Genomic DNA, 14,194 nt, shown 5'->3' on the forward strand with positions numbered 1-14,194 from the left:
GTTTCTCTCTACCAGAAAGCATCAGTGCTGTAGTGCAGTAACCCTGGTAAAACACTATTATTGTGTGCTTTTCATAACAAGCATTGCTTTGAGAGATTGAAACACCTAAAAGAGTCCTAGCTGGCTCTGTGTTGGGCTGTCTGTTAAGCTTTAATTGCCCTTCCTGAAATATTTGAGACAATGGTACTTCAAACAGACAAAAACAACAACAAAAAAGAGTTTAAATGTTTGCTTTCGCTTTTCCAAGCCTTCACAATCAGTGGGAAGCCTAATGAGTAAGCATTCAGCTCCCCAGGAAAGGTCATGTAACCCAGACCTGGCAGTTTTAAGCGACAACACTGCTTTTCTCTGTACCCAGCACAAGTGTGGCTACCCCTACTCGTGGTCGTGCCTGTTGAGTCCATCACCTCCTGACGTCATGGTTTCTTTCACGCAGGATGAAAGGTGCACTCCCTTTATAGATGCTGTTCTGCAAACCAGGAAATCCAGCGTTATGGCTGCCCATGTAGGATTTGTGGTGCTGACCAAAAGCAGCGACCTTGACTGTTCAGACATTTTCAAAACATGCTGACATTTGTACTTCTGGGCATTATTGCTGGCTTTCTCATAGCTGGCATGGACTTCTGACATCTGCCAGATGTGCAAGTGTGTGGTGACACCTGGTGCGGGTCAGGTGTGCTCTCCTGTGCCAGTGGGGCTGTGCACAGACCTGAGCTGCTGGTCACCACCTTGCCACCTGTGTGCTGCCCAAGGACAGGGCATGGCTGACGTGGTCAACAGAGCTCATGCTGAGCTAGAGGATTCCTGTGCCAAAACCAGCACCAAGCTCCTCAAACCTGGAGCCTGCTGGTGGTAAATGCAAGTAGAAAGTGAGCTCTGGTGAACTCCCAGCTGAATGGGTGGGATGGTGTGGTGCTCACCTGCTGGTTCCCCTTTGACAGCCGCAGTAGTTTAGCCCTGGACCTACGTAGTTTGGACACACAAAACTCTCCCTACTCTTGAATCACCCAGATGCTGAATTCAGGAATCAGGCATTTTTCTGCTCTACAGCTACAGACCAGAGGATGAAAGGAGGGCTCTTCTGTCACTGAGCTTCCCACTGACATTTTACACTGAATGAAAAAGAGAAGTAGGGACACAACTTGTTGCATGTAATCCCTGCAACAGGCATAGTTTATCCTAAGGACAGACCAACACATCCTCTGACCAAATCTTTGTACTTTTTGCTGAATGATGCTTCTACAAGAAGATGTTCCTACTGAAATTTTCTTTCCAGCTGCGTTCTATTGAGGTATAAGCTGCAACACAAAGGCACTTCTAAATATGCTGTGTAACAGTTGCTTTATTGCAAAATGAATATCATAACATAAAAAATTTATATTTCACATAGTTCAGCTCTTGAACAAAATGTACAAGCCACTTTCCATTTGTAGAAGGTACAACATGAAATACAAACTGGGGGCAAGACTGGCCATCTGAGTGCAAGGTGCTTAGCTTGTAAAATGGGAGTGAAGGGTCCATTGGTATTTCTATTATCCTGAGTATTATTTCAATTCAAGGAACCACTTCCTAACTTTCACCTAGTATATTGTACACCTGTGAGAGGTTTCGTTCACCTGAGGTTTCTGTTAGTTAGACTGTAAAGGATAAATATCTTGTAAACAATGAGGTTGGATTGCGAGGTTGACAGATGACAGTATTCTGACCTTTCTCCTCAACTGGCAGTTAAAAACAACAGATAAGGGGCAGATAAGGTTCTGACTGGCAGATATCTCATAGTTTAAAAACTTTGGGAAAATTCGTAACCTTTTCAATCTAGAACTGTTTCAAAGCAACTTGAATACAGAGAAGCCACTGTGACAGAGACACATCTTTTGCTTTGAGCTTTTTATACCATTTGCTTTTGTACTTTGGATGTGCGAGCTTCAAAATCAGAGTACTTATTCCTGTTTATTTCCTTAAACAATGCTATGAATGAGGAGGGAAATTCTTTTCTTACACTCCAAGTGCTGTTTAACTACAGGGTTTATTTCACCTATTCCCACATCTCATCTTTTTTGATAATCTGTGTGAATCTTCCACAAAGCGCATTCAAAATACGATACAAATGTCAATTAAGTGCTTGAAATACTCTTATTATCAAATGACAAGGCTACAGGTGACTGTAAAAAGTCATAATGTTTTCACTAAAAGCAACAGCTTCAATGTCCCTTACGCTTTTGGACCAAAGAGGCCTTGCCTTTAGAAACATATGGCATCAGCTCTGATAAAGTTCATGGTAATTTTCTAAAACTGAGTACAAACAAAAAACTTAGACCATTCCCTTTAATTTTACCATTCAATTCTGTGTTTGGGCAAATGGAATTAGCTACTTTAATCAGCATCAAAATATAATTTCCAAAACATTGAAGAGGTAGAGAGGGGGAAGTAATACTGAGGATGCTTTCATGGATTTTTGGTTCAAAATACAAACATTATGTGGTAAGCATTGTAACAAAAAAAAAATGTAGCTCTTCCACTCACTAAAGGAGTTCCTAAGTCCTAAATGAGTTCCAAAGTCCTAATCTCTCCTCTCTCTCAGCATCCTCATCTGCGAAATTGTAATAACATTTCCATACTTCAGAGAAGTGCTATAAAGATTATTTAGTAAAATGTTTGCTTAGGACTCAAAAAATACTAAGTACTAGGTATTATAAATTATGTGCTAATTTCTCTTAAGCTGCAGTAAAGCCTGAGTCAAGTGATTTGCAGGAAATCCCCATTGTGAGCTTCTGTAGTTAATTTTGGGTAAGTTTATCTACATAAGAGCTTTATTTAATAAAGGATCACTCATAGCTTAGCATCTTCTTTTTAAACTATTATTTGTTAGCTCTGCTAAATATGTCATGGATTACTAGCTGCATGTCAAGTCGCTATACTGCATATCTCTATGCTTAGAAAAAAATTTAAAATACCTATAAGAGCTATTTATTACTACTTCTTGATTTTCATGCTTTGGTTGAGAAAACTTGTACAGAACTCCCTGCAGTTAAAGACCTTGACAGGGAATCTGTTCAGAAACTGACTAAGGAAATTATCCTTTCCTAGAGCACCAACTCAGCAAACATTGAGCAGGCGACTATGTCCCTCCTCAGTAAGACACTAAGCATGTAATTAACTTGCAGAATGTGCTTCATTGCCAAAAGGACATGGATAAATGCTGTCTTGGAAATGGACCTTAAACACATATAATTAGTCATTATTCCTTAGACGTGTTATTTGGATTCACCTCAACCAAACCACACAAAGTTCTGTGTCTGTTACCTGGTCATGACCAACTTCATGCCACTGACCACTCTAAGGTCCACCCCTCTGCATGAGGTGATTAATGTACAATATATACAAAAGTATCTCAAATGCATCCCCTTCCTTTCCAAGCCCTCATGATATGTGCTTGATTAGGAATTATCCCCTAGTTTTCATTCAGTGATCTTATGTAAATGCTTTTCTGCATGCTGTCCAGAAAGTGCACATGCTGTCTTGTGACAGATTTCTGATTTCATAGATGTGGAATAAATGCTCCATTGAATCTGTCTTGCAGCATGAAGCTCTTCCTTGGCCGAAGCAGCTAATTCCTAGGTGCTTTGGGAAGAAGTCTGGGCATCATATTTCCTAAAGCTGTGGTTACGAAAAGATTCCCTGCAATGAAACAGATTCATAAATAAAGTTGGCAAATTAAAAACAATCAAAGAAATACCTGCCTTGTGAAAAGGAGCATCTGATAAATCATCAGTTGTAACATGCTACGTGTTGGCAGGTCAGAATTGTCATTCCCTCTCCTCCCACACCACACTGGGCACTGTGGCTTCAGGAAGAAGCATATATTCATAAGCAAAGAACATTAGACTCTTCTACCTCAGTCATGTGACTAAAAAAGGTTATGTTTTCTATAGTGAAAAGATGACTCAGTTCATGCTGCCTAACACCACATGGTGCCATACTTGTTCTATCTCCTTCCTGGCTTCAAATGCAGAAGAAATATCAAGATATTTCCAGTAACTTTGTTAGAGTGAGGGGGAAGTCTTATCTAACAATGCATTAAAATTACGTAAATCCTCTACCCCCGGAATGTGGAGCTTGAGAAACACGGCTTACACTGCAATCAGCTCCAATGGAAGTCAGCAGATTTCTTTAATCAGGAATGGAGTTAGCAGTGTTTATTTTGGCTTGGTTTTAGCTCCCAGTAAAACTCTCTTTCTTCTTTGCAAAAAATGGCATATTTTCATATAGCCACAACAGATAATCGTGCTCTAACTGTACCTTGTGCTAGGGACTTTCACTACAGGTTTGTACAGCTCTGGGATCTTCCTCTCAATCATGGGCCTAAGGTTCTCCTTCAGTTTCATGTAGTTCCTTTTGAGCTCCTGATGATATTCCCGCTGGTCAGCAGTAATAAGATGCTTGTTTTTCTCCACTGCTTCACCACACCTAGGCAAAAGAAAAGTAAAAAAGACATGATATACATAATCTACTCCTGTTAAACCCATTCACTTTATGTTAGGTAATTTGCATGGACCAGACTCCAGTTCCTTTGGTCTAGGCATTCCTCTGGTAACTTGTCAAGACTAAAGTGATAATGAACTAATAAGAAAGCTCTGTTTTTTCCAAGTACACAAATTAAGATGATATTTTTTAGATATTAGGAAAGCATGAGTGAACTAATAAAAAACAATGACTTCAGAATACTGAGCTAGCTGCCTACTTACTGTATAAACAGATATATTTGCAATAGCAGAAATTAGAAGCTGTATCTTCTGCATAACACTAATTTTTATTTAAGCCAAACTTATTCTTCAGCAAGGAGGATACTTTGGACTAAGGAGATGAGTATCTTCATATGTGAACATGCTTGTTGAGATTTACAAACGTATCTAAACCAAAGGACATACATGTCTGCCACTACCACTGTGTCTGCTTGACAGATGAGGTTTTCTTATGAACAGCTTTCTACATAAGAGTGTCAATTTATTAAAAATTAAATCAAGGTGATAGTCTGAAATGCTTGACTTCTGGAAAATGTTGAAAGATAAAACAAATGGAATATCTTAATTTATGCATTATTAAAGTGTTAAAATTTCTTCCCTTTGAGATGCAATGCCTACCTAAGCATTCACATGAAGCAGAGATAACAAGCCTGGTCCAAGTGTCTAAAGTGTCATATGCCAGGATTCATGATGCTGATTTGCATAGCTAATTATCAGTTATATTATCGTTGCATTTTTGCTAATATTGAATGCATTGATGCAATTCAGCATTTTAGTTTTGTTCTACTCACCTCATTATAAACTCTTTGAAGCACAACCTCAGCTTGTTGTGATGTCGATAAAGTTTGGGGTCTGCTGGAATTTCAGCCAGGAACACTTGCGCTACCTCTAGTGGTCCCTTATAGAAATAACACAGGAAAACGTCAAACCCACCTGCTTAGACTGAAAACAGACCACACGTTTGTATAAAGCTGTTTGTTATTTCATGAGTGGAACTACGACAGAAAATAAAACTAGCCACAGTTATCATAACAGGATGTCTTTTAGCACTTTCTCCGGCGATATTTCCTTTGCCCATCATATCTTATCCTCTCCTGATATTATTCCTCCTCCAGTCCCACAACAAAGGGAACAAATTCTGCTCAGCAGAGAGGAGCTGGCACAGCTCTAGTGACAAGCCTGGTTATATTAGAGAAACACAGCTCCTGTGTGTGGTATTACAATATCTTCAGGCAATAAGCCCACTGCCAAAAAGGATTACTCTTTCCAAAGCTATAATCTATTATTATAGATTAGATGCTTTGGTTGATGAAGAATCTGGAGAAACTGAGAGTATTTAGGCTTTCAGAAAAAAACCCAAACCAAAAGAGAGCGAAAAAACCCCCAAAACCCAAAAAACCAACCAAACAAAAAATCCCCAAAACTTGAAATTGTTCAAAATACCAAATTTTTTGTCAGCTATGTCTTCATCCTTCCATTTAAAATTTTTTTAATTGCCTTGGCCTTTTTGTTAGTGTGTATATTTATGTTATACCTAATGCATCTCAGCTTTCTTTTGGGGCACTCAGATCTTGACTTCATGTATTGACTTAATTTCCATGAAACTGAGTTTGTGGTGGTTCTACAGGAAAATTGTTGTTATTATTCCCATTCCCCAAGGATACAGCTGGAATGAACAAAATGGCTGAGATGGCTACCATGTTAGAAATGAAAAATCCTTGGATGCATTCACAAGGCTTCACTGAATTTCTGCACCCACAACTAAGACAGCACTTCCCATGAGCTTTTTCACCAAAAGCATTGCTAATGAACAGTATACAGTGACTAAATATCAAGGGATGAAGTTTAAAAGCACATTGTGACTAAATGTGTCTGACTAGATGTACTTTGTCCAGTGCAAGAAATAGGAGAAAAAAGAATGCACAACGAGAAAAATATGCAGAAGCTCTTCATCTGTCTTATTTGGATTCCTTACCTGATTTACAGTGGCTCCAACTGAACCCTGCAAAACCATCTGGAGCATTTTGGCATCTGGTGGTTCTTGGTTGGTGGCTGCAGTTAGTTCCTGTGTTTTTTTACGCATATCTTCAATAGCAACTTCAATTGGGGTTAAAACAAACTAAGAGAAATGGAACAAAAGATGTTTTTTTACCTGAATCATGCATGCATCTGACCTGCTCTAAACAATATCATTATCATTCTCTTGTTTCAAAAGCAATAGTTGTGAAACCAAGGAATACTGTTCAATTTGTCATCTCGGTAGGTGCTGGATCTTAATTCAAAGCTCTTAGGTATCAATTGCAAAAGTAGGATGTGAACCAGACCTCCAGTTTGTATAAATTCATTATTATTCCAAGTTACTGACTTCATGCCTGAAATGGTGTTGCACTTTCTACAGTATAAAGCTTCCCTGTCTCTAAAGCAGCCCTCAGCCCAGTCTAGTTCTCTGATTGTACTCCTAGCTACTTTATCAGCCAGAAGTACAGCTACAAAAAGACCTCCACATATCCTCCTACACAGCATTAAAGCTATCAGGTCAAAAGAAGAATGTACTCTGGCTATTCTCTCTTCTTCATAGCAAATCTCTATTTTGCTTTGTCTGTGCCTTCTATGATACTCCTCTTTACAAGAGCAACACCTGAGAAATTCAGCATTCTTTTTTTTCTGCCAAGCATAAATTTGGCAATCTTCACACCCAGAGACTCCTTCAGTCCTTGAGAAATGAGATCTGTCTTCAAAACCCAATTACCTCTTCTCTTTGGATGACATTGATTCTAGTTTTGATGTAGGGGAAAGCATGCATTGTGGTTAGGATGGTGTTCCTCTTGTATTGCTCACTAAGCTCTCCTCTGGGGCGCCCATCCATGGTGAAAGGCGTTGTGTACATGAACCGAGAAATGTTGAAATTCTTTTCAAAGTAGGTAACTCTGTCCTTCATCTCATACTCGTCAAAATATGGCTCCACAAAAGTGATTTGTATGTATGCCTAAGGAAAGAGGGAAGAACCATTACAGTACTTTACAACCCAGGGAATGTAGGAGTGGCGCATGTAAAGTATCCCATAGTTCACATTGGCTAAGGATGGTCTGAAAGAGCACAGAGCTGAAAATCCTTCAGGGATCCTTTTCTTATTCAGACTTAACAAAATGCAGAAGTTGCATCTGGGAGGGCACAGCTTAACCCTAGGGATCAGAACCAGAGAAGGGATCAGAACTTCTAATTTCCATACTCTGTGACAAGCTACCAAGCTAAGCCTGCCACAGACACTTTGATACCCCCGGGTACAGAGATACCAAGGTGTTGCGTTGTTGGTTTTTTCTTTTTTAGTGCCTTAACGTTTGAGCATAAAAGTTGCAAGGAGAACCCTCTCTCCTCCTTTCTCTTGTGTGACAAAAACTCAATCCTCTCAGTAGTTCTTTGCCTACCTTATTTGGATCCAGCTTTCTTTTGTCTACAGGAGCAGAGTCCTTAATCACTTCCACAGCATCCTCCCCAAAACACTGGCCATAAAATCCCTGGAAAGGAAACAGAATTATCCCAAAATGCTTTTAGTCCTTAATGCAATACTAATGCAAGTCTAGGAGACAGGAGTGACAACCATGACAACTTCTGGGCTTTGTACAGTCAGTATACTGCTCCACAAACCACAGCTGGCCAGGGTAAGGCATCTTCTGACAAAGATCACTGTGAGGTGCTCAGACAATCACAGAACTTGAGGTAAAACAATCAGAAGGAAACATAGCAATTCTGTTAAAAAAGCTGAAAAGATACCAAAGCAAATATCTAGCATGCTCAAAATCATTCAGTGTCTTACAAGCCTGCTTGTAAGAGACATGGCCTTAAGAGAATGGATCACTTAGATCATTACACTTTAAAAAGGGCTACTGGGGCAAGGATATGCACAGAGGAAATAATCTATGGTACAAATCAGTTTGTTACTGATTTTTTTATATAGCAATAATACTATTACGACTGTGTGGGTTCATAAAAAAGTATAACATCTGAGATTATGTTAACATAATGTTTTTCCTTACCTCTAATCTGTGAGAAATCTCAGGGAGCTTTGTAATTGCAGGCTCCTTATAAACAAATTCCTGTTCATCCAAGTCCCCAAATTTGGATCCATAGAAACCAACACGGAAGTAAGTTCCAAACATTCTTTTTTGACCCTAATTGGTAAAATGAAAGATGAAATTTGCAACTGCTTTATGTGGACACTTTAGTTTTGGATGCCTTTTTTCCCCCAACTTATGTATAAGAAAACACACTAGTCCTACATTTTCCCCATTTCAAAGCCACTTCAACATATCATCAGTGCTGATGGATTAGAAGCACATGAAACAAAGCATACAAACTAAGGGGACATTTGACTGAAATCTAACTTAAAATTTAAGCTGATCATGAAGGGGGTTTCACAAAACAAAATACCTTATTATTTTTTAATTCCACTGAATACATGAAACAAAATTAAAATTTTGCAATTTTAAATGGATGAAATTTTGCAACGAAAACTATTAGAATTTGAAACTGACTAGGCTCAGCAACAAGGTTCTCCTGAGGAAAGACAAGGGACAGTACGAGCGCTGAGAATTTAGACAGGTTTTCATATTTCTTCTGTTTTATAATTGAAAACACTAGTGAATTGACAGTAAAGTTATTTTGTTAAACAGATGTGGCCAGGTGGACACAGACATGTTCAGCTATATTTTATCATTTTATATTTATATATTTACCATTTTATATTTATCGCTGCTTTTTCATATGGAGAGGATAGAGCCTTTTTACACTGTAGGCTATGTAAGTAGGCCAAAGTAGATGGAAGCTTTTGTTTGAAAAACGAAATGGGTCTATTTCAAATTCTGGTGGGTTGATCATGGCAGGATACCAGGTACCCACCAAAACCACTCTAGTATCCCTCCCTACAACTGGAGAGAGAAAATACAATTCAATATTCATGAGTTGTGATAAGGACAGGGAGTGACACAATTGGTTACCATCATGAGCAAAACACACTCAACATGGGGAAACTAACTGAATTTTTTACCAATCAGACTCAGAACAGGATAATGAGAAGTAAAACAAATTTTAAAAACACCTTTCCCTCACCCCATTCTCCTTCTTAGGTTTTACCTCTTCCCTCTCAGTGGTGCAGGGAGAAGGGAATTAGGGTTATGGTCAGTTCATTACATGTTGTTTTCTCCCACTGCTCAGGAACAGGAGTGTTTCCCCTGCTCCAACCTGTGGTTCTTCCCTGCTCCAGTGTGAGCTTCCCACAGGGTCACAGTCATCCACCTGCTCTGGTGTGAGGTTCTGCATAGACTGCAGGTGGATCTCTGCACCCCTATTGACCTCCATGGGCTGCAGGGGCACAGCTGCTTCATCATGGTCTTCACCAGGGGCTGTAGGGCAATCTCTGCTCTGGCACCTGTAGCATCGCCTCCCTGTCTTTCTCCACTGACAGTGGTGACTGCACAGCTGACATATTTTCACTCTTCTCTTCTCTGAGCACTATTACATCTGGCCAATAACTTTTTCCCCCTTCTTAAATATATTACCCCAGAGATGCCACCACTGTCACTGACGGGCTCAGCCTCAACCAGCCTTGGCCAGCAGCTGGCATTGGCTCTGTTGGACATGGATAAAGTTCCTAGCAGCTTCTCACAGACATTACCCTTGTAACTCTAGCCCTCCACTACCAAAACCTGGCCATACAAACCCAATACACACATGAGCAGTTTTATTAACACCAGTCTTAAACAAATAGTGCAACCCAGCAATATGTCTTGCTAGCAGGGCCTTGCCTCACAAGTACCTTATTAATAATGCTGTCAAAGGCCTTCTGTAGCTTGCTGTGTGTCAAGGTAAGCTTCCTGAAGTCCCGATGTGCTTCCAGTATGGGGATGACAATTTTGTACACCTCATTCACAGTTTCATACAAACCTCCCTTTGAACACAAAGGAAAAAAAAAGGAAGAAAATAAATGAGTCTTCATGCACTCTTGCAAAGAAACTGTATTTCCACCAATGGCTTGGCTGGAAAGGGGATTTATGGGACTCATCTGGTAATCTGCTGTGTTCCTTGTTAATCTGCTGTGTTGCTTTCTGAAAACTAGTAACAGTAAATGGGCAGTTCTGAACAGCAAACAATGAACTGGGTGTAATTTGGATCTCTGATCTGTTGCGCTCTCAAGCCCAAATTCCTGTGCAAAGCCCTGGTTTCTGCTTCAGGGCTAGAAGAACTAGAAATGCAGGTTAGCAGCAGGAAATGGATTTGTTTATCATGTATGGTTCAGGGTAACCAGGGCTGTGTCTGGACAAAAGGAACCCAAGTGATATCTTTAGAGATTCTAAATCATGACTCCTTACATAGTAAGTGTAGATTATGAGGCTGGTGGTTGTATGCTGTGTAAAAGTATAGGAGTAAGTCTCACATGCTTCCTAAAATATATACTTTAAGCAAGATCCTTTTCTTAAATGTATTATCCCACAAGAACACCAGCTGAAAGGCATGGTTCCTGCCTGAGACAATCACTCTGTTGATGCTGCATGTGGTCTGCCCAGTAGAGATGGATATGTGGCTGAGCTAGGCTGAAAAAGCCTGGGTTCATCCAGCTGACTGAGGCAGTACTTGGACAGCCAAAGATGTGACATCTTGTTGATTGGAATGTGGCATATCTGTGGTGCCTGGTTTCACAGTACTACAGTGTTTCCTCATGTGCAGGAAAAGAAGCTGTGGATCTGGCTCGGATAGCCTACAATCCATGCCCTCCTGATGATCCTCACTCACCGTGCTGAAGAGCTCTGCAGCTTGTTCCAGCAGCCCTACCAGTCCACTTTCTGAGAAATACCTCCCAGAACATATACCATCTTCATCTGGAGACAAAACATCATCTGAAACAGCAGATTCCTCCAGCACATTGGATGAAATGTTCTAAAATATATCAGAGCACAGAAATCAAAAACCTAAATCAACAGTATATCATAAATATAGAGGAATAAATGATTTCAACATATTTACATGATAGGAAGAGGAATGAGATTATTCAGGTGCAACCAGGGGACACATAGTTACATTATTTTTAGAAGTGAAAGTAACACCATAAATCTCCATAGATGGCAGATCAGGAGTTTCCCTGCAAGAATCATGGTTTTTATTTCTAGCCTCAGGTTTAAAATGTAGGTCTTAAACAAGCTCTTCTCTCATGGCTGGATTTCCATGGAGCTGAAGTGAGCTCAATCCCCACTACTACTGGGGTCACAAACAACGTGTCCTTCCTGCTGCTGGCACTTGGAGGTGGGAAATTCCAAACTCCACACCAGACTCTCTGCCACCTGCTTGTATAAATTGAACTCTCAAGTTTTTATTTGACTTTTGCAAGCAGAGGAGAAGTAAGACAAGGCCAATAAGCCACAATAATTGATTACTTCTCCTTGTTTCATCCTCTGCCATATTATACTTAAATTGTGCAGAATTTACTCAGTTTCTTGTTAAAGTTATGGATCTCATTGTGCATTTAAATAAAACTAGATAAAGTCACTCTTTTGAGATTCTAGACTGTGAAATAACATGTCTACAGTTCTTCAGGATTCCTTTGAATAAATGACACTGGGTGGTTATCAACCCTAAAAATTTTATAACATATAGAAACACATGCAAAATAACAGCAAAATATGTGTACATACAGTATGGAACTGCATATGTATCTTTCAACAGCAGCACAAAGGCTAAGCTTCGATTTTCTATTAATTAAAATGAGTTAAATTAGTGTCATAGTGTCTCACTTCAGCAGAAACTGGCAATGACAATCTGTCTGAGTGCAGGATGGATGCCAGCTGGCTAGCTAGCTGAGTCCTTAAAGGCATCTTTATAAAATAGCAGAGACACTGAGGGCTGTTACTATTGATCAGATTTCAGATAAAGAATTGGCACCACACACCACAAGCAGCATTGGTCTTTCCCCCCTGGGTTTTGTGGATGTATTTATTTCTCCATGGGTGAAATTTACTCCAACCATGCTGCCATCACACTGCCTAGTCTGCACATCATGTCAACTCCACTGGAAAGGTGAGCACAAACTCAGAACTGCGTTCACAGGAGTTAAGAATACATCTGAATTTTGGCAAGTGGGAAAACTACAGCATGTTTAGTACACCTATGCCACTTCTTATTGACCAGTCTCATCGAAGAGAGATACTCCAACCAGACTTAGGTCCACTGGCACATACCTGCAGAAACTCACAAGCCATGGACCTCAATTTCTGGTTTTCCTTTTCTGTAACAGTAGCCATTAAGGGCTGTTTTCATGGGACTCTGGTGGATTCTTTTTCTTTCCTTTTGCAGCAAAGAGGAAAGAGTCCAGAGAAGCGATTTACATATGAAAGTAACAAGAAAGTCAAGGACACCAATTACCCCTTCTCCACCTTTAAGCCTCTAATAACTAATGCCAGGAATGCATTCCCATGTTTTACAGTCCATGCACTCTAGTAGGAGAGAGCCTGCATGACATACTCCTGGGGCTTGCGTGATCTTTTGCAAAATGGACACGCCTCACCCAACTTTAGCCTTGATCTACCTTCACATATTGAAGAATTTTACGTATCCCTTGTATAATAAAGGCAATACATAAATCATCATATATTTTATCAGCAATTATTTTGAATTTCACAAGCCTAGTTTTCATTAAGGAAAATAAATACTTGTGTAAACTCAAAAACTCCTGTGATCCCCAGTGCTTATTACCATGTCAAATATGGCCAGGGTAGACTGCAATCTATAACCCAAAACAGTGCTGGCAAATTAGGCTACTGCCGACTGATTAGGCCTGTGCCTCAGCAGGCAGACATACACACTAAGTACTTGTCTGTGTTAATATAAAGTGGCTTTAAAGTCAGTCCCTATGCACTTCATACTCTCACTAATTCTGCTTTACTGCTTGTAAAGGGGATTTAGTGTAAACATGAATTAATCTCAAAGGGAATTTCACTGAAAGTGACCCCATTCTGATTTTGAGGGATAGTTTAGAATGCAGAGAGGGAAGCATTTTGTCGGGTACAATATAAGGAAAAGCATTACTCTACTGACAGTCAGTTTTCTGGATGCTACCTGCAGACTCACTGCAGAAAATCAAAATCAGAACAGATTTGATCCTTTGCTGACTCATTTCACTAATCTGTAAAAAGGAGATACTACTTCTGCTCATTAAGAATAATATTTTTATTTACATTATTATCACCCTCAATTCCATAACTAAATGCATATCACCAGTAGTACTTGATCTCATATCTGAGCCAAATGAAGAAATGATCACAGAAAGAGTCAGTGAGTGAGATCTGTAACTACACGTAAAGTCAAGCCAGTCTGCACAGTGTTTCCCTCTTTCAACAACGTTATCTGAATAAGATCTTTACAGGTGCTTCAAAACATAAACCTGTTTGTAAAGAATGGGAAACCTTTTCTTGAAAGCCTAGGTAAAAATACAAAGGGTTATTATGGTTAATTACTGTTATTGAGTAATCTGAAATTCAAAATTAGGCTGTCAGATAAAGAGTTGTGTAATTTGGTTCTCGTCATTAGGGCATTTTATTACCTCTCTCCCCTATGGGGCAACTGTTCTTTGGCAAACATATATTTATACAAGCATTTTGATAAGAGAGATTGATTTGCTGCTTTTA

The 14,194-nt window shown here is 39.6% G+C and overlaps 1 protein-coding gene across 4 annotated transcripts in view; it reads right to left on the reverse strand.

The window, feature by feature from the left end:
• Positions 1 to 1,322: 1,322 nt before the first annotated feature.
• Positions 1,323 to 14,194, reverse strand: part of DOCK8 (dedicator of cytokinesis 8) — an 86,390-nt gene continuing 73,518 nt past the window's right edge. For all 4 annotated transcript variants that reach the window (XM_085043232.1, XM_085043234.1, XM_085043233.1 and 1 more), the window contains 9 exons: positions 11,310 to 11,453; positions 10,336 to 10,467; positions 8,558 to 8,692; positions 7,949 to 8,038; positions 7,273 to 7,509; positions 6,499 to 6,642; positions 5,315 to 5,421; positions 4,300 to 4,467; positions 1,323 to 3,678 (listed from right to left, as the gene is read on the reverse strand). In XM_085043232.1, coding sequence (XP_084899358.1) covers positions 3,615 to 3,678; positions 4,300 to 4,467; positions 5,315 to 5,421; positions 6,499 to 6,642; positions 7,273 to 7,509; positions 7,949 to 8,038; positions 8,558 to 8,692; positions 10,336 to 10,467; positions 11,310 to 11,453 — 1,221 coding nt within the window. In that variant the 3' untranslated portion in view covers positions 1,323 to 3,614. The remainder of the gene's footprint in view (positions 3,679 to 4,299; positions 4,468 to 5,314; positions 5,422 to 6,498; positions 6,643 to 7,272; positions 7,510 to 7,948; positions 8,039 to 8,557; positions 8,693 to 10,335; positions 10,468 to 11,309; positions 11,454 to 14,194) is intronic.

The sequence above is a fragment of the Lichenostomus cassidix genome, chromosome Z (assembly GCF_008360975.1).
Source record: "Lichenostomus cassidix isolate B80296 chromosome Z, HeHo_3.0, whole genome shotgun sequence".
NCBI lineage: Eukaryota > Metazoa > Chordata > Aves > Passeriformes > Meliphagidae > Lichenostomus > Lichenostomus cassidix.